At 42.8% G+C, this 25,481-nt stretch overlaps 1 protein-coding gene across 7 annotated transcripts in view; it reads right to left on the bottom strand.

The window, feature by feature from the left end:
* The window catches only part of oxr1a (oxidation resistance 1a), a 186,959-nt gene that overhangs the window by 41,209 nt on the left and 120,269 nt on the right, over window positions 1-25,481 (bottom strand). For 4 of the 7 annotated variants that reach the window (XM_074654604.1, XM_074654603.1, XM_074654606.1 and 1 more), the window contains 3 exons: window positions 20,211-20,293; window positions 4,480-4,587; window positions 2,914-3,027 (listed from right to left, as the gene is read on the bottom strand). In XM_074654604.1, coding sequence (XP_074510705.1) covers window positions 2,914-3,027; window positions 4,480-4,587; window positions 20,211-20,293 — 305 coding nt within the window. The remainder of the gene's footprint in view (window positions 1-2,913; window positions 3,028-4,479; window positions 4,588-20,210; window positions 20,294-25,481) is intronic. The other 3 variants (XM_074654607.1, XM_074654609.1, XM_074654608.1) reach the window with 2 other exon arrangements.

Raw genomic sequence — 25,481 nt, 5'->3', positions numbered from 1 at the left:
GTCGCCCCCCCCCCCCCCCCCCCTCTGATCCCCCCTCACCCGTCGAGAGCCGCAGAGTATGCTCCCGTTCTCGCAGGCGTGACCCAAATAGATAAGCAGTAAATGAACGGGGGCCCTTTCTTTTGGCAACCGGGGAGAAATTAACGGACAGAGAAGATGAGAGCAGACGAAAGGGGGACGCTTGTTGTGGGAGTGTGTCTAAACTCAAGTGGAGCAGCAGTGACAGTGATGGCGACGGTGAAAGCAGTATCCATTTTCTTGCAAAAAGCGGCAAAAACAAGACGTCCCGTTTCCATGGAGACCAGCAAACAGTCATATTTCTTAAGGGACCACTGGGCTTCCTGCAGCGCTTAGTGATTGGCTCATTCAGATGCTGCAGACACAATACCCCGAGGGAGATGGCTTACACTGCTGGTCTTAGAGCTGTGAAGACGGGATGTGTTCGGCCGGCTGGACCAGACCGGATGTCACGTTCAGACACACAACAACGTGCCTCTAACCACCAGCTTGTTTCTGTTTCTTATGTGACACTAGTGAAGCTGAGAGGGAAACATGTGATGTAAAGTAATTTGGCCATTTATCAGAGTGGGAATAAACCTCACCACAGCTGGAAATAAAGGGATGTTGTAGGGCTGGGACGATACACCCATCTCCTGATTCAATACTATCACGATACTTGGGTGCCCATTCGATATGTAATTTGATTTTTAAGTACTGCAATTCTACAAGTATTGCAATTCAATATTACGAATTATTGCAGATTTTGTTAACTTTTTTAAAACTAGATCATGGGGAAAAAGTTGAATCTCACACTTCTAGGGACTTTTACTTTGGAAAATATCAAAATTAATATATTAAAATGTTTGATTTGTTCAGCATCTATGTAGTCAGAGCTGTCCTGAAGTCAAATATATCAGTCATTGTTAGGCATTATTTATTGCTTTCATTTCCATCACAAATTAGTGGTATTTTCTATTTAATTTATGAGGGACATGTAATGTTTTATACTTCTGGTTAATATAATCCAATCATTCTTATTTCCATATATGTATTTTGTACAGTTCCCTTTGTTAACACCTTATTTTGACGTAGTCACACGTGTATACTGCACTTCCTCTAACTTCTCCAAGGTGGTCTCTAGCTCTCCCGTCAGCTCCATTCTCTTTATACATCCATGGTCAGCTCCATCCGGCCATTTAAATGCATTTAACATAAATGTCAGTATATAGGTGCTCTACAGTTGTAGCGTCGGCCCATTTGACCACAGAGATGAGAGTGACGGCTGGCTTGACCGCACGTTACCGCAATACGATAACGATTCCTGTCCATGACAGAGTTAGCATGCAGCTTTAGCCGTGATGTCTAGCTCTGCTTTTCCTGGTAATGTGTGAAACCCAAAGTGTTTCCATACTTGACTGGATGTGTAGTGTTTACCACTTTGGATTTAAGATATGAGGGTGCAGGTCGTATCCACGTGAACCCTTCGCCATTTTCTGCTTTCAAGTTTCAGTCGCTGTGGTGAGGGTGCAGGTCGTATCCACGTGGATGTTTTCTACTTTGGTGTTTCAGATCGCTGCTGTTTGTTTTGGTTGACGGATACCGAAAGGATATGACGTCACGTTACTCAGACTACAACAATAAAAGCGGTAACTTTCTTCTACCTCCACATAGACTCAAATGAAGCAAATATATTGATTCTGGCATTAAAAAAATCGATTTCACAATTGTAAAAAAAATCACGATACATAGGTGAATAAATTTTTTTCCCATAATATATAATAAATGCATTCAAATGTTATAATGTCAGGGAGTTACTTGTCATTGAGGCAAGTGACTGGTATCATCTCAGACACCAATTTGCCCAGCGTCTTAATTTTAGGCCCAACAAGCAGACATGAGATCAAGCCACAGAAACTGTTAGACCCACCCTATTGTCATAAACTGTGGCTTACATACACACACACACACACACACTCAACCAAAGCAACAGGAATAGGCTGTGCCTCTCTGTCACCGCCATATACACACACACACCATACGTTGACTTATCTTTCAACCACTGCGGTGATATTTTAAAGCTCTGTTTATTATCAGCCTGAAGGTGGACATCCAAGACGATGCATCATCGCGTCGAGGGCAGACAAGACAAGAGGTGCCAATAATTTCCAAGGATAGGTCAGACAATAAAGCCTGCCTTGTATTTTCCAAGGATGGAACAGGAAGTGGTGTGTGTGTGTGTGTGTGTGTGTGTGTGTGTGTGTGTGTGTGTGTGTGTGTGTGTGTGTTTCACATATAGTCAGAATCAAGGACATACTTTGTGTTGCTTCGTAATAATGTTTGTTTTTCTGTTCTTCACTGTGTAGTGGAGGCACTTCTTGTGAGACTGTGAAATGATATTTTCTAGTGCATTAACCCAGAAAACACAGACTGTACTGTATTTTCTCTCCATTGTGCTTTCAAAACTGTAAACACAGAATATAAGATTGCATGCAAGAGAGGTTTACTGTAGTTTAGTTGATATTATGAGAAGAAGGACATTAAATCACACATGACTACAAAAATGTCAATGACACAGTAAAGTCAGAGATTTTTTTCCTTTGTTGTCCTTGATGCAAACGCAGCGAGGATGCAGGAGTCCAGGTGATACGGTGTCATCATACCATAAACAATCACAATATCTATCTCAATTTGCATCAATAAAATCACTCAGCAAAAATTTGATTATAAAAAATGTCATATGGATTATAACTAGGATGCGAAGACTGCATGCATGAGTAATACGTTTCATGTCAAAGTTCTACAATCTATACCCATTATATATCAGTAAATATTTTCATACAGCATGACAGTAGTGAGGTTAATACACTTTTTCTGAATGTGTGAGATTGTGCATCAGAGGTGTGGTCAACATACCGTCACCTTCTCTAAATCAGCTTCTGAGGAGGTGGGAGACAGGGGGCTGATGGGACTGAGGGAAGGGGAGCTTCCGACACTGGAGACGTACTCGGGATCAGGAACGTACAGAACCTGCAAACACAATCCATGTCTGTATTTACACAGGCGCTGCCTTTGTGCAAACACGCATTGCGCACCACACATGTACGCACAGGGAGAAATAAATAGACAATCTCTCTCTCACACATATACGCACGCACACACACACACACACACACACACACACACACACACACACACACACACACACACACACACACACACACAAACATAGCCAAACCACAGAGCAAGGCAAATAACATGGAATAAAATGAAATCATGTGAATAGCCGCGTGCTACTGACAGGGACAAACAGAGAAAGGGAAAGTGGCGTTTATGATGGTAAGTGAACGTGTCAGAATTGGCAGTGATGGGAACTGATGGTTAGAACACATACAGTGACTGTAGTCAGTGTGTTTCTTTTACATGCTTAAATTTTAGCAACTATCAACTATATTCTTTATTTATTGATATGTGGATTATTTTCTCAGTTAATTAATTAATTACTTGGTGCGGAAAATGACAAAAAAATAGTAAAAAAAAGACCATAACAATTCCCAAAACCCAAAGGTATTTAGGTTAATAACACAGACGACTAAGAGAATCAGCATGTTTTTTTTAAATATCAATCAAGGTACAGATTTAGGATTAAAGAAATAAGATGTTCATGTTGTGGTATAACTTCATCTTGAGTTGTGGAAGGAGAGTAGAGCTCCCCACACCCCACTGTTTGGACACAGCTCAACTCAGCATTGTTTGCAGAGAGCTGAGATGAGTTTGGCAATAATGTCCTTGTTTCATTCATGCCAATAAAGCATATTGAATTGAACTGATGGGGGATGCCAATGATTGGCGTATGTGGTTCGTCATCATTCGTCTTGATTTTGACGCCAAGAAATACAGAGACAGAGACAGAGACCCCCCCCTCCCCCCATTAAAAAACAAATTTAGAATTTGGGTCTATTGCTGAAAAAAAAAAAAAGACAAAGATAAAAAGCCAGGGAAGCTGGCAACGGGCTAAAGATGGGTAGTTTGCGTCATGTTGTCGGAACTAAAGCATCTTTGGGAGCATTCCAGCATCACACATATTATTATACCGTTTTAGAAACAAAATAGGTCCTTTGGAATGAATTGCATCCTAATGGGACAAATGACACTGTAATTAGCAGGCAGTTAAGTGGGGATACAGGGATGTGAACAGTGAGTCAGCAAGTTCCTCTGAGAGAGCAGGAGGATAAACACATGCAGCATGTGATGTTCCCAAAAAAAACCTCTATGTCTATTTTCTCCACCTAGATTCCCATCTAGAACATGTTTAGTGACGGTGAGATCAAGACAAACCATTGAGAATGCATTATGAGAAAGAGCAGCTATTGCGAGATTGACCGGTTTCGTGAGAAAGGTGGACATGTGAGGGTGCTGGAGGACAGTGATGAAGTGATGCAGCTGAATATATCAGTGAAGGCGTGCACGGCGGTTTCACACCTGGCCAGGCACCACTGCTCTGGAGAACAGCTTGTTCAGCTGAACCAGTTCGTTGGGTGTGGTGTCAAACTTGAGCGCAATGCTGTTCAACGTGTCCCGCGATTCCACCTGGACGATAAAAACGAGAGAGAGGACACAATATCACACTCCTAATTCTGTTCAGGGCATTTCCATAGAAGCTGCACAGGGGAAGACTTGAAGATGTGACACAGATAGTGAGAGACAGAGAGGGAAACGCTGAGAAAAACAAGAGCTGTGCAATAACATTAATGTTTGATTTTTTTTTGCATGTTAGATTTTGGGATGTTATGTAAATTAAATCTGTCGGCTGTTGACCAGGAATAGATTCCCACGGGAGGCAATGTTGCAGCAGAAACAAGAACCGACATGAATGTCAGCAGCAGTCTTGTGTCATCTTGTGAACCACTCATGAAGCTACATCTACCTTTTTTTTTCAATTTAAACAAGGAAGACTCTTATGTGCATCAAGTTTTCATTATTGATTAATCCCTCAATTATGTTTTCAAATTATTTGATTAATCGTTTAGTCTATAAAGAACCATATAATTGTGCAAAAAAACATTAATCATTTTTTTGCACCTCAAGGTGGTCTTCAAAATGACACTCATCAACAGCTTTCACTAAACCACTCCCCTGAACAGTGATTGTTCAGTCATAGCTTAGCGACTGTAACTAGGCACAGCAGGTCCATCAAGCTTTAGGTTTCAACCATAGACTGCATATAAAGATGGACGAGAAAACAGCTCTCCAAAAGTGAAGCCAAAACATCTGGATGGCCCCCTGGTGGCTGGCTGCAGTATAGGTCATAAATCCCGCCCCCTCCATGTTCGAGGATGAGACAAGGGCCAAACTAAAAAAGTCAAAGTACACGTCAAATAAATGTTTCCACAAAGATGGTTTCTGTCATTTTAGATAGTTCTCATCACGCTGATGTATGTTCATGAGTTTGATCTTAATTAGTTATTTTATGCTATGAAAAGGGGCTGAGACGTCATGATTGACAGCTGCGAAGAGTGAAGTAGTCGCGGAGCCGGAGGCTCGGGAAATGTACGAGAGAGGAGATGTCATTTTAACTTTCCATAACCGTCACAAGTCTGTGTAATAGAACATGTGATTGAACCCCCTCGATTACTACTGCGCAGACTTTTGCTCCAAGATGACAGCTCCCAGGATATTTTGGCTTTATTTTTGTACAGTGGGAGGAAGTGGAGATGATGTTGTCCATCTATATATACACAGTCTAGGTTTTCAACCTTTCCAAAACTCAAGAGGAAAAGAGTAAGAAATGGATTAAACTGTGTAACGGTCTGTTTTAGCGGAAGCTGCAATCACTAGCATGTGCGGCTAACTAGCTTACTACTTACAGCAGTAACCAAACACTACTTCCAAGGCTAAGGAGGATTTCATACTGCATTATTTTGAGGGTTAACTTACAGGTAGGGTAATAAAAAAAAGCCCTGTTCATGACTAGCACATCCACTGTGGTGTTTCCTCACTGTGTGGAAGCTGATCTTGGATGCTACTGTATCAGAGTGTAGACTAACGTCAGAGGCTCTGTCCTGCTCTTTACTGTTGGAACAGTTCAATATACTGCTTGAAAAGACAAAGAATAAATCAAACCCTTCTCTTGCTTTTAAGCAGCTAATGAAATTTAATCTTACATTTTGTTTCCTAATCATACTAACCATCTCTACACTTAATTCAATGTGATAAAGCATATCATCCTGGACCATATGAAGTGTACAAATAAGCAGAAGAAGAGCTTCAAGTTCGGTTCAACGTATCCTATACTGGCTGCTGGTGACAGCCTGTGCTCAGCTGCTGCACCCTGCAGTTTAACGCAGGTGCATTCGCTTGTCTCCACCAGTTAAAATCCATACAACAGAGACGTGCTCCACGTGTCTGAACTAGTTAAGCATCTAACACGCCCGGTGGGAGTTTCTACCTTCCAAATAAGGATGACAACCATGTCAGAAAGTGCCTGCGTGTGTGAGAAACGTGGTGCAAGTGAAAGGAAAAAAAAGAAAGTGAGCTCAGGGGAGAGAACCCCCGAGAAGCAGACAGGCAGGGTTGACTCTGAGCCGTGTATAATTAGGACAGGATAATGGCACTGTGTGTTTTAGTGCAACAGTCATGGGACTGCCTCAGCATCTGTGTGTGCATGCAGCTTTCCTTGTGTGTGTTTGTGTGTGTGCAAACAGTCCCACAAAAACAACAAGGAATGACAGCTTCTCCAAATTCTTGACATGACAGACTGTTTCCAGGAGGATATTCTTGCACCAACAGCCAGACAGACAGACAGAGACGAGGCACAGTCACAGACAGGTAGAGTTTAGTAAGGGGAACAGACAAGCTGGAACATTAGTAACACAGAATCATCGTGTGTGTGAGAGGTCGTCACACATGACATGATCAGGATCATGGTCATGTCTACACATGACATCGAGGGGAAGAAGCAGAAAATACAGAAACTCAGAAGCTGTTCGCAACCAGTGAATGTTTTTCACAGTTAATCTCATGAACGTTGGTGACGTGCAGTAACTCAAGCTCCAAAAACAGACTTTGTTTTGTCTCCAGGTAGCAACTGAAAGACATTGTGAAGTGAAAAATTAGAAGCTATTGCGTCTTTCGCCGTATTACACGGGTGTCAGACAGCATTTCACGAGACAAAATCCTCGGTAAACTCGGAGAGATGGCGCGTGCACGGGCTCATATTTGGTTTGAAACATAGCTCTAAGGAATTCCCGTTTAAAATATTTGAAATATACAAAGTGAATTTGATTTAGCTAGAACTAACAGAGCCATATGGCATCATCCCCAGAATCTGTGGCTCCGAGAGGCGAGCAAATAAAGCAGTCATCAGCACAAATATTCAAAAGTGTGTTATTAAGGGTGGACTGGGTTGTGGTGGAATGAAGACAGGTTTTTCCATTAAACAAACATGCAGTTCCTATGCAACACAGATTTTAAATTGCCAATAAATCAGTGCTCAAATTTAAATAAAATATGTTGTATGTTTCCTCTCAGTCGTGGGGAAAACACCGCTGATCAAGTATGAGATGGTGGTGCATTCCCAGAAACATTCAAACTTTGTATAAACCCTGCAGAAACCCTAGAGACAAGTTGGCTCTGTATTGTATTTGCATCCGGCACAAATCCACTTTACATCAACTACAGCAGAATGTTTTTCCACGCCTCTGTTACTGAATATATAGGTGGCATTTTAAATGATTAATGATCGTGGTTATTTAAGTTGGTTTAAAAATCTAATTAATGGATTCAGGCAAACACCCATCCATAATGAGGCTGTGGCTGAAGCAGGCAACCAGAGGAATAACAACAACCTTGATATGTCTCAGGGAGAACCCTCTTAGTTTTAAGTGACTACACTCATATGATAAAAAGAGAGCTAATGATGGTTAAAATCCAGCAGAGACAGATCAGTAAAAGACTAATCAGCATGAAAGCACGGTGACGGTAATACTGCTGTGTCACTTGTTGTGGCTCGAGAGCACAGCTCTTTAACTTTTGTCTTGTGATGTCGGTCACTTGCTGGAAGCACCGTCCTCCACCGATGAGCAATTAAACAAAGTGGGGAAGACACATCTTGAAAGTGCAATATAAAGTAGGACTGACTGGGACGATACACCTATCTCCTGATTCGATACTTTCACGATACTTGGGTGCCGATTCAATATGTGTTGCAATTTTTGTTAACTCTTTTTTAACACTAGACCATGAGAAAAAGTTGAATCATACACATCTAGGGACTTTTACTTTGGAAAATATCAAAATGAATACTGTAAAAATGTTTGATTTTCAGCATGTATGTAGTCAGAGATGCCCTGAAGTCAAATATCTCAGTCATTGTCAGGAATTATTTATTACATTTTTTTTTCAGCAACCCAAAAATCATTTCCCTCACAAATTAGTGGTATTGTCTTTTTAATTTATAAGGGACATGTAATGTTTAGTACTTCTGGTGAATATAATCCAATAAATCTTATACTTCCTCTAACTCCGACAAGTCCGTCGCTAGTTTTCCCCGTGAGCTCCGTTCTCTTTATACATCCATGGTCAGCTCCATCGGGGCCGTTTGAATGCATTTAACATAAACGTCAGTATATAGGTGCTCTACAGTTGTAGCGTCGGCCCATTTGACCATGGAGATGAGAGCGACGGCTGGCTTGACCGCACGTTACCGCAATACGATAACGCTTCCTGTCCATGACAGAGTTAGCATGCAGCTTTAGCCGTGATGTCTAGCTCTGCTTTTCCTGGTAATGTGTGAAACCCAAAGCGTTTCCATACTTTACTGTATGTGTAGTGTTTACCACGCTGGATTTAACATGTGAGGGATCGCTGCGGTTTGTTTTGGTTGACGGATACGGAACGGATATGACGTCATGTTACTCAGATTACAACAATAAAAGCGGTAACTTCCTTCTACCTCTGCAGAGACTCAAAATAAGCAGACATATTGATTTCATAGGGGGAATCGCTTTTTTCCCCCACCCCCAATATAAAGGTAGTTTTGGTTTCAAAACTGAAAACTGTCTGCAAAGAGAAATCCAGAAATCTCAGCAGCTTACAAAATAATTGTCGAGTCATTGCTATTGATCGACGGTGCTGTCATCATGAGTTATTTCTTCCTGTCCCTTTAATCCGGGCCAGACTATGAAGGCTGAATTAGTAGCAAGGGTTGGACAACACTGGGCTGAGAGTGCGAAACCAAGGCCCAGATTGCGGGCTACTCTTGTTTTGGATGCCCTACCCTCTGGGGGGAACACACTAATCAGATCTGAGGTCAGTCACGCTGCTGGGATACAGTCTCCATGACTCAGCAATGTGAGCAATGTGGTGTGGACAACAATGAACAAGGCAGAGCAGGGATGCATTGTGTAGTATGGACTGGGTGGGTAAAGGTTTCAGAGTGAGCAGATGATACTGGGATGGGTGGAGACTGATTATTCTCAGCTAGTAACTGGTTGCAGATGGACACCGCCACTGACAATCACACTACATAGATTAAAAAACAAAAGAACTTTTATTATTCATCAGTGCTCGTGTAGCAAGTGACAAGTGAAAAATGACATACTGATTCCCACACAGACCGCCCGTTAATCCAGATGTCTATGTTCACAGACAGCTCTCCTTGAAGGGTCAAAGTGGAGATACACAATAACAGCAGTTTGTTGAGATGATTAAATTGTCCTGCTAGATTAAATGCTAATTTGATCAGTTTCCTGAAACAAATCAAATTAGAGAGGCATTCTTCATATTTCAAAATGCTATTTGATACCTTTATATCTTCACTGCCTGTTCATCAGGCCAGATTTAATTCAATGATTCGATCAAAGTTAAGATTAAGTTAAATGGAGGTTGCACGGCAACCGAGGCAGTGAAGACATGGACAAAGCTCGTGGCTCGTAATCTTTATGGATCAAGACTCCATAGTCTAACAATGGCATGTTTAAATCGAACATCGGATCGAATCGTGACCTTAAAATCAAAAGTCAAGTCGAATCATTGATTTGGAGAATCGTGGTACCCCTGCTCCTCTATATCTTGACATAGTAAATAGTTGTTTGCTGCTATATTAATGCTCTGAATATCATGTAGACATGCCTGTATTGATGCACATGATGATCAAAAACCTGAATACTGTTAGAATCCAGTATATAGAGAGCTGAAAAACCAGGTCTCTCTAGGTTGCATGTAAATGTCATATCCCAAATAAGATCAAAACTAAGATGAGATTGCATGTTGACACACGCACTGATCTCCAATTTGTTTGGATTTTAGCGAGTCAAATCAAGTAAATGCAGTCAAAAGTTAAGGCAGTATGGTGGAACTAGAAAATACCTTGATGCCTATTACCAAAATAAAGCACAAAAACGACAGGTATGTGTCCCATCTCGAACATCTCTTCCTCTGCTCTTAGACATCTTGAGACTTATGCTTCGTCATCTCATAAGCTCTGTGAAGGGAGTCGTACTGTTCGTATGTCAGTTTGATAAATATCCTGTCCTCAAAGTCACATCCCTAGAGACCTAGAGACAGAGTGGCAAAGTCTCTCTGCCTCTACAACGACGTGTGTGTTTACAACACAGCCATGAAAAGCAGAATAATAACTTAAACATTAAAGACTATTACTGTGGTGTGTATTTAATCCCCTGTTCAGCAATTGTGTTTGTGTGATGTCCTCGGTACATGGCTGGCGTTTTAAGATCGGAAAATTTATTACAGTCTTATTAAAGTAAAAGTCTTGTTTTAAGGGACAACGGGATTTTGTTTTGTTAGGAACACAAGGAGTTAATAATTATCAGCAGGGCTCCTACAGTGTTGGAGCCTTTCATCCAGGCGGCTTCGGCACAGGGCATCGATTCTCCCTTGGTGCTATTTGCTACCGTCTCATCCATGAACTATTTATTTTTAGCTTTATGGCTCCTCTGTTGCCCAGCACAAAGCCGACCCTATAGGACATTCAGGTCTACAGGACGTTTACAGCTGATAAAACACCGCTTATATTCGGTTTTGTTTAGCAAGGTCACATATTTGGATTATATATAACCTCTGCTTTTTGCTTGTAGATATTTTAAAGCTTATGGCCTAACCGATGAAAGCTGCTGGCTCTTGTATCTCGTAGCAGCTCTAGTTCTTGTATCGGGCTCAGCCAATCAATATGGGTAACAAAATATCTGCTGTTCAATGAAGTAAACATCGTCAAAGCCAGGAGGTGGGCTGCTCTTGGCACTAAATGTGGCGTGATAATGATATGATTCAAGTTGGCCTCACTTTATCTACAAAACAAGTATCTTGGTACGTCACAGAACCACTAAAACGAGGCACGGACACGTGACTCCACCGAACCTAAGAGACGCAGCCATTGATCGTACTGTAAGAGGAACTATCTCTAACTCAATTAAGTGGCAGAGGACAAGGGACATGCAAATGTGACCCACTGATAAAGACCTGTTATTGACACATTGACAGCGGAACGAGGGAGGGCGGGGAAGAGAAAGAGGGAGTAATCACAATCAGGATCATAGCGGGCTAATGACAGGTGCTCCCTATCTTCTTATCCTCCGGATCAATAATACCCATTATTCATCTCGATCTGGGGATGAATAATTAAGCTTCTTCCTGTTAGGGCCACGTCTGTCCTTCTGAGCAGAAGGGTAGAGGAAGGCCGTGACAGCCATCTTTGAGAGTGACTGACATCTAGCTAATGGTCACCTTGTTGAACAGGAGAGGACGCACGGATCCAACAAGGGCAGTCGGACGGACGGCCAAAGACTAATAGCTCCATTAAAAGAGTCCAATGGCATTTTGGTAAGAGCGTTAAGTGTATAGAACATGAGAGCAAATCTATGAGTGCTAATGCAAAAAGGACAACCAAGGACATAAGATGAAGAGCTACGGCTTCTTGGTCAGATTATTAAGCAGAAATGTGTTTTAAAGGTAACCATTCACAGGTGTTTGCTAGGGCTGGGACGATACACCTATCTCCCGATTCAATATTATCACGATACTTGGGTGCCGATCGATATGTATTGCGATTCGATATTACGATTTATTGGGATATTTGTTAACTTTTTTAACACTAGACCATGGGAAAAAGTTGAATCATACACTTCTAGGGACTTTTAATTTTGAGTATATCTAAATTAATATATAAAAATGTTTGATTTTCATGTCCTGAAGTCAAATATAGCATATCAGTGTATTTTCTTTTTAATTTCTAAGGGACATGTAATGTTTTATACTTCTGGTGAATAGAATCCAATCAATCTTATTTCTATATATGTATTTTGTATATACAGTTCCCTTCTTTAGCACCTTATTTTGAAAACAGGACGTAGTCACACGTGTATACTTCTGTTAAATCCGCCAAGTCCGTCTCTAGCTCTCCCGTCAGCTCCGTTCTCTTTATACATCCATGGTCAGCTCCATCAGGGCTGTTTGAATGCATTTAACATAAATGTCAGTATATGGGTGCTCTACAGTTGTAGCGTCGGCCCATTTGACCACGGAGATGAGAGTGACAGCCGGCTTGACCGCACGTCACTGCAATATGATAACGTTTCCTTGCACTGAGACCACCTCAGATTCTCAGTGAAAAGAAAAAAAACCAACAACAACTGGAGAATAAAGAGAAACCATAATCAACACAATGAATCACCATCAAACTGGAAATATAGCTCAACAGTGTGCAGTTTAATCACCCATAATGCCATATCAAAGCAGCTATCGCTCCTCATTTTATAATGAAGGATGAAGCCTGACAGTTGCCATGGCGACTTTGTCGTTACTACCCTAATGGCATGTGTTGTTGTGTGCAACTACAACCCTTGCTGATCGTTTGTGGACCTATATTTAGACCCTCTGGAAGTGACGGGGGAGAAAGTCACATCTTTTCAAGGGGACACGGAACAAGTTCGCCGTCTCATTTTCAAGCTCTGATGGATCCCCCCTTGTGCCAGGCGCTGAACCTCCTACTTCAGGCTTTCATATTAGCCTTTCCAGTGATTTAACAACACATATACAGGGACCTTTAGACACACAAGAACCAGCAAAGCAATAAGAGATTCACTAGGACTTAGAAATGCCAAAGCTTGGGCAGTATTTGAGGCAGGGTTTTCTGGGAGAGGGTCAAAGTGCTTTTCTATTGCTTCATACATGGGGGACAATAAACAATACGGTGACAACTGTACACATGGTGAGTGCTATAAAATAACATTAAAATTATAGGATGATAGATATAATAGATAACCCATATAACCCATTTTGTTTACATAAAGAATTTGAAGAAATTGTAGAATCATATGGATGCCACTGACAAATATTTTCAAATTCAAAGTTCGTCTGTTCATCTATAACCAGACCGATTTACTGTAGTTCACATTTAGTGTAACTGGGATACCTAAAATTACTTTCTCATTACTCTAATCATTATATTCAGAAGTGGAATTAACAACCAAGTCATTTTGAAGCTTGGTTAACAAACAAAATACATGTTAATAAAGCTTAGAAAATCAAAAAATGAGAAGCCTGCTAACAGCACTGATCCTGCCCTTGGTTGTATGGGGACAACTGGGTGCAGGGAGGTTGTAGTGATGGGAAATTTTGTTTTAAAGAGGATCTATTGTGCTTTTTCCCCTTTCCTTTAGTGTGTTATACTGTATGTTTTTGTGTGCATGCAAAAGGTCTGCAAAGTTAAAAAGCCCAAAGTCCACGCCAAAGGGAGTTACTCTCCCATACAGAAACACTGCTCCTCAATTGCCTGAAACGCCTTGCTCGAAGTCCCGCCTTTTCTTCCTTAACATGGTCATGTCACAAAGTAACACACTTTGCATAACGGCTAGTTTGGCACGCCATCAAACAAAACTAGTTTGAGCGGAGCTGGGTGAAAAGAGGTGCTGCAGCACAGCCGTTATGATAAAAATAAAGCGTTTTTGAACATTAAAGTATGTAAACATGTTCTAGTAGAAAACTGCAAATACAAGTATGAACCTGAAAATGAACATAATAGCTTTAAAAAAAGACGATCGTCCCAAGGGTACGCTCTGGCTCAAACACTGGCTAAGGCCTGATTTGACTGGAGAAGTCACCTCGCTTGTTAACACGATGTGTTAAAATAAAACAAGTCATTTATCGCTGATAGCCGACAGTACATTCTCAAAAACGAAAAGATAACTAAAACAATGTTTTATCTCTGTAGTTTTTCCCTTTGGTTGACTTTAAAGAAGAACCACAGGCTCCAACATGTATAGGTGCAGCATGAGTAATAGTTCAAAATAGGAATGCTTTGACAAAAAGGTAACAGAGTGAGATGTTGACATCTGGGCCTTGTATTAGTCTGCTCTTCTACCCATCCCTCAGTCTTCATCTTCTCCACATGCATTCCCCTCTATCCCCTCCTCCATCCCTTTTAACGCTGCCATCCACACACCCCTCCGATCCCATCATTTCTCCATCATCCTTTGACTTGTTCTCCTACTCTCAGACAGAGAGCTGTGAAAGAGCTGAAACAGTGGGATCTCCTCTCCCACCCAGCGGTGAATAATGCAATCAGAGTGACTGATTGTCAGGAGGGTGCCGAGTTAAGATTGCCGCCGATGTGTGTGTGTGTGTGTGTCTCTGCGTGCGCACACACACACACACACACACACACACACACACACACACACACACACACACACACCTGGTGCTCAGCTATGACTCATCTAATGTCCGCAAGTCCTCTAATGCCCACCGTGCTTCCTCTAAGCCCAGCAGACATCTATTCAACCTGCAGACTGATGAAACTGAGAGCTCCCCTTCACAGCTGGTCATATTGTGACACATCTGGATCATACATATCATATACAGTAGCCTTTTTAGCAGCATTGTGAGGCTGTACTTGGGCACAGGATTGTTACGAGCCAAATGCAAATTTTAGAATGCTCAAAATGACAATGCTGATGTTTAGTATGTTGTTTACCGTGTTCACCATCATTTGCTAATTATTTGTTAGACAAAATAAAGCTGAGGCTGATGGGATTGGCGTTGGTTTTGCAAGTATTTTGGTCATACAGCAGAGTATTTGATGGTGGCGCTACATGAGATGTTAAGGGAATCACCAAAGTGATTACAATTCCTCCTGATGAATGTAATAATGTGTCACAAAAGTCTTCAATTCTTTGGGAAATATGAATGTCTGTACAAAACCATCCAGTATTAGATATTTCACAAGATAAGTTGACAACTGTGACCTGCTGGTTGCGCTACAGGAAGTCAGAGAATCATTAAAGTAATTGGGGTTCATCCTCTGGGCACCATGAATGTCTGTACAAAATATAATCGTCATCCATCTGATAGTTGATAGCCCACCCCACCTGCTGTAAAAGGGAATACTTGAGTGCTCGGGCAACACAATTAATTGAATATTAAATCACGATGATGATATTGGCTTCCCACAATTAAATGAACGTGATCCACAGTGATATTTATGTCTAAAATGCGTGCTCCGTTAATAGAAAACTCTGCTGCATATCAAGTCAAGTGCTTCCTAAACAAACAGCCAGCCAGCCACCAGGGGGCGATCCAGATGTTCACTTTTGGGGAGCTGTCATGCCGCTGCATGCGCATCCCACAGCAACCTCCTGTGAAAAACTTTCCTGAATGTTGTGGCTGAAGTCCAGCTTAGAAGAGGAATATGCTGTATATTTTACAGGCAAAATGAAAATGCACTACATTCAGGTAATGAAGATACATATTTTAAGTCTTATTTTTAAGCCTCTATTTTTGCTGCAAAACAAATCTACCTACGGGTACAAATAAAGTCACCTGCACCTGAAAGTTTTAATTAGCAGGAATGCAGCACAAAGTCAAAGTGAAAGCAGCGCTCTGTTGATTTCATTTGGGGTAAAATATTTTGGTACAATTCTGTTTTGCTTCTAAGAGATGCACTGTGAAAAAGGACCAGTCTTTTCTTGGATGCAGGTATTTGTACTTTAGCAGGAATGTAGCACAACATGGAAGTGAAAGCAGTGCTCTGTTGATGTAATGTGCAATAAAAATATCTGTCCTTAAAAATCAATGAATAATCGTGATAAACAATCGTGATCTCAATATTGATCAAAATAATCATGATCATTTTGGCCATAATCGTGCAGCCATACTGAGCGCAATGATCCTTGTTTTACTACAACCCACGAGAACACATACGCTTGATAAAGCTATCCAACTGATCATGTTGCTGGCTGGAATGACAACATCGTGAATGCTGACAAACTCCTCCTTTCTTCCCCGGCCTACAAACTGGAATCGAGACATCCTTTCCCCCCCTTAAACGGCGGCTCTCTAGTGTCACCATACAAAATGTAATGAGAGCTTTGCTGTGCCAGCTCTGCTGAGAGCACTGCAATAGACTGAAACAGAGTGTGGGTAGGGAGGGTCAGGCCAAAAAAATAAGCATGACTCAACATTAAGGAATAATTCCAGTTTATCACAACATAGAGGTTATCTTTGTAGTTGTGGCCACGGTTGCTTTTGGTTAGAAAAACAACCAGACTGTATTATTTGGGGGCATATTTTGCCTTTATTTGAGTGGGGAAGAGAACTGGGTGTCACACTATGATGCCCTGATCAGACAGGTTGGAAACAAACCCCTCAGGTTATCTTAATATATTTGGAAGACAAAATGATAGTGAACAGTATTACAACCAAAATTGTAAACATCCATTACACCTTAAAGACCAACTTCCTGGTTCAGCCTACTATAATTACCACAACAGTGTGCAGAGTATCTGTGTGGTGAGGGATTATTATTTGGGTGTGCCTAAACTGCAACTTGTTTACAACCCGACTGCTCTTTTTTCTGACTCCCTTTTAGCGACGCCACCGTGTGCCAAGATCAGTTAACCTTGGAGAGTGCAAAGTTTTCATAGAAATGATTCGCCAAAGCTACGAAACTGAAAATATGAGTGTGAGGCTTTCCCATTCTTTTGTTGATGTCTACCTGCAAGCCAGCACCTCACTAGAATAGGTGCGCATTTCCAAGGTTCTAAAGCTACGAAACTAACACCCAAGTTGTAATAAACCAGAATTTTCATTAAAAGAGGACCTGTTGTGCTTATTTTCAGGTTCATACTTGTATTTTGTGTTTCTACAAGAACATGTTTACATGCTTTAATGTTTAAAAAAGCTTTATTTTTCTCATACCGGCTGTGCTGCAGCATCTCTTTTCACCCTCTGTCTGAAACACTCTGTTTGAGCTCCTGCCCCGCCCCCTCCTGAAAAGCCAAGTCTGCTCTGATTGGTCTGCTGGCCCACTCTGTTGTGATTGGTCAACCGAACCAAACTCTTCGGACTCTGCTCCAGCTCCGCTCTAACTAGCTTTATTTGAGGGTAGAAATGTTCCGATGCCATTTTTTCCTTCCCGAAATCGATTCCAATACCTGAACTTGCGGTATCAGCCGATACCAAGTACCGATCAGATACAATCGTGATAAAAAAAAATATATAGTTATTATTATCATTGTAGTGGACAGCAGTTGCCAGTGGGAGCCATGATACATCCAGGGCGACAGCACAGTGAAGACCACTGTTTTGGAGTCGCAAGGAAGAATTTCCGGTTAAACAAGTCGATTTTTTTCTGGGTTAATAAATTCTGATATCGGATCGGTACATAGACTGGCGTACTCGCCGATACCGGATCCAGAATTTCGGGCAGTATCGGATGCATTTCCGATACTGGTATCACTATGGGAACAACTCTATTTGAGAGCGTGCCAAACTAGCTGCTAGGCAGGTATTATGCAAATGTGTTACTTGGTGACATCACCATGTTACGGAAGAAAAGGCGGGACTTCAAGCAAGGCGTTTCAGGCAGTTGAGGATCAGTGTTTCTGTTGGGGAGAGTAACTCCCTCTGGCGTGGACTTTGGGCTTTGTAACTTTGCAGACCTTTTACATCCACAAAAGCACTACATAACACACTAAAGGAAAGGGGAAAAAAGCACAAAAGCATAATAGGTCCTCTTTAAACCTACCCGCAGCTATTTGCTAATCAAGACACCCTGTGGATCCCCGCAGTTCAGGGAAAATCCAAAATAGCATCCCAACTAGAGCATCTATGTCCATGGTGTGTCTGGAGATGAATATGTGTGGCCTGCATTCTCACACTTCTTCATTTTGTTTGACTTTGACGGTCCGTCCTCTCAGCGAGTCAGTGGGAAGTGAAAACCCCCCTCCACCCTCCCTGCGTGGCTCACCTCTGTGCTACTCTTTGCCTCTCTTTCTGTCTCCTCATCTATCTCTGTTGTTCCCACAGACTTCAAACACTTTTTTAATTGGATGCAGGTCAGCCAATAGCTGGACTTGGCTGAATGGACCGGCGTTATCAGTGTCTAGGCAGATGGGTTGCAGCTGCTCAGGTTATTTCTCAATACGGAGAAAAAAGAAAAAAAAAGGGGACAGAGAAAGAAGCCTGTGTGTGAGGTAGAGGGGTGAGAGGGGGGGAGGAGGGAGAGGGAGATTGTATTGATAAGGCGGCGTAAGAGGAAACCCTCCTTTTTCCTGTGGGCGCCGGGCGATAGATTAAAAACGTATCTGCTGCTGAAGAGCGAAATAAGGAAACATCGCCGGCCACGGGAGATGAGTTTAAGATAAAGCCACTTCTCAATCACTGGGACAGCGGCGACCATGTGTCTCTCGCGGTGTAGGGGAGGCTTGGTCACATCGCCTTAAACACTCTCGGCGGCCCCAAGCCTTCTCGCTACAGTACGTGCCGCTGCAGCATGTCAGGCTACAGGACACAATCATTGGCAGTGTTCGACCCATCCATCACACTAGCAGCAAACTACTGGGGGTAATAAGGAGGAAAGAGCAAGAAAGAGTGATGGCTGACAAGAACAGGATTGGTATGCTGTGTGATTGAGATATGAATCCCCAAACTAGACACTAAATTTCTCCCTATTTTTCTTAACCACGACAGAAACGTCCATCTCCTTATCGGGTCATATCAGGGCCGTGACACAGTGCTTTGGCTCTGACAAATATTGTTGTAGCGGTTTAGGTTGTTCAAGCCCCAGCGAGATAAACAAGGGCCTTGTCAATCAGCAAGTCTTGGATGACTGACAGCTCGGGGAGGCGGTGGATGTGGAGGTGGTGTCTCTGTTGCTGAGGTGTTGGGAGATGGTGAAAGGGAGGCAGTGAAACCGACAGTAGCTCCTGGAGCTGGAGTTTGTGGAGAAGAGACTTCCTCCCTCCCTTCCTTTCCTCTCTCCTTCCTCCCTTCATCTCTTCCGCTCTTCTCAGCAGACAGGCAGACAGCCAGAGCTGAGCCACAGCGATCCCACTCCTCGCTGTTGCCACGGAGAGAGAGGCGAGGAAAAGCAGTCTGACTGCAGCTGGATTTGAGGGTCATTTGAAGAACACAACCAGGCAAAGCAGAGACGGGCTCCATTTTCAGCTCACGCCAGGGGAACCAGAGCCCTCTCTCTCTCTCTCTCTCTCTCTCTCTCTCTCTCTCTGTCTCTCTGTCTCTCAATCGCCTCACCCCGCCCCTCCCCTTCTCCTACACAACAGCTAAATCAATAGAAATGACAACGCAGTTGGAAGGTCATTCGCGAGCACAGCGAGCACTGTGGTGGAATGCTCTCCAATACGTGGCACAGAGAACGAACGGAAAAACAAATAGACATCCTGCCAGCACTCCTGCCTGTCTGTCCTGGTGTGATCCAGCTGGAGGAGACGTATACGGAGCCCTGACAGTTTCTCTCTCCTTCCTATACATCAACATGCAAAATGGAGCTGAGCGTTGTGCTGCTGCACAGGGACTCTTTAACAGAGGAGGCATTGTTTCCATAAGCTTTCCATCAGCTCCCCTGCCCGTCTGTGTACACACACACAGCCCTCTTTATGTAAACACTTTGAGAACGAGGCACACGTGTTACACTGGCCAAATCCACAAAATGCTTCTTCCCCTCACTAATGAGCTACCAAGCATGGTCAGACACGGTGCCTTCACAACACACAAACACAACAGCTACAGCTAGAATATTACTGGAGCTAGTCAGAGCTACAGAAACCACCAGCAGTATAGCAGCACCAGCAGACAGAAGCAGAAGCAGCAGCAGCAGCAGCAGCACGGGAGCAGAAAAGCGTCAAAAGCACATAACGACATAAACACAGAAAGAGCAGAGTTGCTCGTGCGATACTCACAGAATATTCGATGGTCCCTTTGGGTCTCTGGAACGACATGCGCCTCCCATCCTTCTTCTCTGGAGTCTTCTTCTGGCCGGTATCTGAAAGCAAGCGAGGCAAGGTACGCATTACATTCATGTTCCTCTCTCCCCAGCTTGTCACAAGCTGCCGTTTCCCAGCCCCGTGGGTAGACAGCTCATTCGTCAACAGTGAGCGAGCCAGCCAGCCAGCCAGCGATGTGAGCTGTGAGCGCCGGACCACTTTCTCTCTCTCTGCTCTCCTCTCTCTCTCTCTCTCTCTCCCTCTCGCTCTGCTCCTACCCTCCTGCCCTCGCTCTCCCTCTATCACGCTGTCCTCCTCTCTCTCTCCCGTCTTCCTCCTCTCCCACCGTACGGCGCAACGACAGCCGTTGAGAGCTGTTCACCTTGCCTTCCTCCCCCCGTTGTCTCAAACGGCAGAAAGAGACCGGGCTGACCTCCATCGGGGCACCGCCGCTCTGGATGCGAGCCCGAGAGGAGGAGAGGAAGACGGATTCGGATGGGTGCTAAAGCTGGAGATGGATAAGAGGGGGAATTGGGGGCTGAACCGGAGGGTGGATAGAGGAGAAGGGAGGGTTCAGTGCTGCGTGTTGGTTGGGTAATGCGGGGGATGTAGGTAGCATGGGGGAAGTGGCAGCTGAAGTAGAGGGTGGAGGTAGTGGTACCTCCAGTTTTTTAGGCTTTTAGAATATTAAGAAAACTCAAGACTTTTTGAGAAAGGACCTGGAAGAAGGTAGAAGGTAGAAGGCAGATGTGATCGAGGATGGGTGGTTGGGAGGATCAAGGCTGAATATAAAGAATAAGAGGACACAGCTGGTTAAAATAAATGTGATATGGTAGAGATGGATGGCTTAAGGGTGAACAGGATGAATAAAAAAAGGGTTGATGGTGACAGAAGACGGTGGAGGAAGGTGAACCAAGATGTTGGGGGAGCTGGGTGAGGTTGGGAGAAAGCATGGAGATGAAGGCAAGAGGGTGGATTGAATATTGAAGCAAGTAGATGAAAGGCAAGAGCAAAAGATAGGATGGGAGATGAAAGAAACTGGAAGGGGACTCTTGGGAATGGAGAAGATGGAGAAAAGGGGCTGACTCTGAGAACAAGGAGCATGGACAAATGGGCTCTAGGAGTAATGTACAAGGCTTTGTTGAGTAGAACTGTATAGGGTGTGATGGCCAAGACAGGAGATGGTTGGAGGAGGTCACTGAGCTAGAGCGGAGGATTTATGTTGGACATACGTGGACCCAGTGGCCTCAGATGCCTCCTTTAAACGTCTTTTGTTGGTGTTGCAAATGATTAATGAGTTCCTTTATTCATATCTTTCTCATCAGGCCTCTCAGAAAGCTCCAAACAGGAGTCACACAGCAGTGTTTCTGGGGCTCAGGACTGGCTGGCAGAAAGTGAGAGGGGAGATCAGAGCTGCTTCAGGTGTAAATAACAGTCTAGTAAAGACGATACTGTTGGTGTCGTTCATGAAATGTAAGCTTAGGGTAGCAAATATAAGGAGTTACTACTGATGTTGTCAAATGAGACTAGATAGCACCCATGATTTTGTACCGATACCAGTGAAATCCCACGATTCTCGATACCAATTCAATACCACAGTAAAAAACAAAAGTAAAACAATAAATCCCATGTACTTCAACATCCACTCCTTTATTATCGTTTGGATACTGGTTTTTGTTAGGAAGTTAAGGTCATAATTCCCTCTCTATAATCTGTTTTATATTGCTGTGAAAACATCTCCTTCAAACAACTGCATTTATTCAAGTTTCTCACAAAAACTACATTTTACAAGATTATATTTGAACACATCATGATAACGTTACAATTTACCTTCGCCCGATACTCATTTTAACTGAATAGAGCCCGGACACATCATACTGTAATATAAGTCATTGGCACCACCCGTTAACGTTAGCTTTTAGCTCCGTGCAGGTCTGTGCTGCTTTCCGGCTGCTGACAGCTAACGTTAGCTAGCTCTTGTCCTGCCGATTTCAACATGGATTTGTCGTTCACAATGTAGCATAATCAGGGAAAAATAGGGTGCTTCCCCTGGAGGCACCGAAAGTGAGTTTACTGTGTCCCAAACACATTTTCTATTGTCTCGGGACAACGGGACGCCGTTAGTCTCGAGCCCTGACGGTATCCTTTACTGTAGAAAAACGAGTACTGTCACGTTTTCAGAATTTTGGCATCAACTTAACGGTATGGTACCGAAGTATCGGTTCTTGTGACATCCCTACTCACTATCAGCTCTGATCATGTAATAAATCATTATCACTGAAGGAGAGAAAAAAAATAGTAAATCAGTAAAAAGATGTATACGATTAAATGACAAATTACTTTTTTTGAATTGGATTTCCAGATATCAAATTGGTTAGAAAATGATCATCTCATCTAAATATCTCACGGTTGGTGGCTGCAGAATGTTTTATTTTTGCTGCTGGAGGCGAAAATTGGACTATTTCTATGAATTAGTCTTTGAAGCATATCAAATAATGATCTTTGGAATTAGTTTTCTATGGCTTTACATTTGTTCTTCAGACATTATTATCACATTGCTGCTTGTTAATTAATAGCTAATCGTGCTGCTGTCTGTGTTAGTGTTCTCTCTGTTCAGGTCCACTGCAGTTTAGATGGGCTCTAATTATCAACAGGTCTGTTCGGATCGGGTCCAACTGTGCTCTGGCTCTCGTGTTTTATCTTTGAATAGGACCAATAGTCATCTCCGGATTATTTGCACTTCATTCAATATTGTGGCACTCTCTCTGAATTACTATGTTATTTGATTTAGTCAACACTACCCAGCTAGGGTAGTGCATAAAAATAACCTGTAGCGCCGTGAAAACCTTGGGTAAGGATTTGTGATGAGAAAGAACACGATGGCTGCACAAACTGTGGGCGTGTGCCAAATCAATTATTCAGTATCCAAATGAAAACCTTGGCAGGATGATTACTTTCAGTGGGACAATAGAAACTGGAGCTGTAGATTGTGGATGATTGCGTTTTAGTTGCTATTTAGAGGCGACGCGTCATAACTGTGATTCCATGCTTTTCCTGTTATGAAATATAATCCACTGTGTCTCTGTTTAATTGCGGGTCATGCCGGCGCGGCAGGCTGCATGTAACCTGACTCAGTTTGTAAACAGCGGAGGTGTTGATCTGCTTTGTTAGCTGCGGAATTGCAAAGACGACAAAGATTTGCGCGGTGTTTTGCCTTAGCTTGACGTGCTGATACACAGAAACGCTAGACCGGCGCAGGGATGAACACAATCAGGGTTAACTGAGAGGAGTAGGAAAATAGTGACAGTGAAGTACGAAGAGCAAGACAGACAGAGAGAGAAAGAGAATAACAGATAAGCATTAGCAGCTGCAGGGGTGTTTGCACATGGTGAGCCAGTGATTGGTCTAAAATTAAACCTCACCGTGGATGGTGGCACAAGAAATGGGCATTTTATTCGCACTCCAGACACACGGCGGAGCTCAACACCGGGGCATCTCCAGTAACAGGCTCTGGTTTCATCCCACTACACAGGAAACCAGGAGCATCTGTTGTCTCTAAACAAACCCTGTCTCTATAGAAGGAAGCTACTTCCTTAGGTCTACAAATCACAGCGATCCATCCGCATCCAATAATGCATTGGAATTTCAGTCAAGAAGGTTTTTGCCATCAATATACAAACGGATAGTATTTCAACTTTGATTTTTCCTGTCCTGATGCAGCCTTTGCCTTTGTACCATAACGGTAACACGTAAGCACTGAGCATTGAGACAGCGTGATGCTCAAAATGGCAGAATCTGGAGATGCAGAGGCAGCACAGGAAAGGCGTGAAAGAATGGGCCCGTGGCCAATGCCAATCCAGATAAAGTAAACGCAGTTATCTTTGCTGAACAGCACAGTGGAGAATATTTGTTTTTTTCAACAGAGGGGAGCCGAGGTCGCTGGTTAATCTAATTTGTTGCTCAACCAAGTAAAACAACGGTTGCCACAGTGTAAGCTCTTTTACTGTTGTCGTTTCCCATAAAGGACGTTTAACTTGGCTCATTAATGAGGCTGAGTTACAATTACACTGGGTCAACTGTGAGAGAAGCTGTGTGACTCGCTCAGATGCTGAAAGGAGCTTCTGTGTGTCAGGAAAAACAAAGGCCGCCTCTCACTAATCTGGGATGTAAACAGTCACAAGAAGTCACACCGATCTGAGCAACTCCGAGAATAAAAATGCGTGACAAAGGCTACATCCTGGTCAGCAGTCACGGCCCACCACACTGCCTCATGGCAACACAACAGACAGCAGCACAGCAGGTATCAGTGTGGGTTTGTTTTGTCCTTGTTGGACATCCACAACAACATCCCGTAGTAGAGTTGACTTGCACCTCTCTGCAGCTCCATGTCTACGTGGGGGTCTGTGACATGAAAACTGTGATAAACCTCCTGCTGAGTGACATACTTCTGAAATAAAGCTTCTTGAGGACGGAAAAAATACAGAAATTGGTTATCAACAAGGCTGTCAAAGTTAAAGCGATAACTTGTTAACGCAAATTCGTTTCAATGCCACTAATTTCTTTAACGCATTAATGCAGCTTGCGATTTTTAGGTTGTAGCAGGCTCAGTTTTAAAGCTAGAGTGAAGGTACTGGTTGGTACCAACCACGTCATAATAGCTTCTTGTGAAAGAGACTAAATAACGCTCCAAACTTACGCCAAATTTTTTACTTCTGACCTCAAGATATGTGAATGAAAATGGGTTCTATGGGTACCCACGAGTCTCCCCTTTACAGACATGCCTACTTTATGATAATCACATGCAGTTTGAGGCAAGTCAAAGTCAAGTCAGCACACTGACACACTGCGATTCATTTGCGATTAAATATTTGAATTAATTGACAATTATTACTTAAGTCTTTCAAAAGGTATACATCTATCATGTTAACATGCAGCCCTTTTCAGAAGTTTTTGTCTCTGTGTCCTTACTCACATTTAATAAACACACCGATGAAAGACTCCTCAAAAGAATGCCTTTACTCAACAAGTATAATAAGGCAGTAGTAAGTTGGAGATTCCTTGAAAGGGCATCACTATGAATAGCTTTAGAAGAACACAACTACAATAACTCTTTCATTACTGCCTTTAATGGATATCCTCGGTGATTGAATTGGACATAGAAAAAAGAAACAATGAAATATTATCTCCATTAAAAGACACAGAAGCTATGTAAACCTTTGGGAGTTTGTACACTTAAATAAATCCGAC

The sequence above is a fragment of the Sebastes fasciatus genome, chromosome 12 (assembly GCF_043250625.1).
Source record: "Sebastes fasciatus isolate fSebFas1 chromosome 12, fSebFas1.pri, whole genome shotgun sequence".
Taxonomy (NCBI): Eukaryota; Metazoa; Chordata; class Actinopteri; order Perciformes; family Sebastidae; genus Sebastes; species Sebastes fasciatus.
This window is presented reverse-complemented; position numbering and strand designations above follow the sequence as displayed.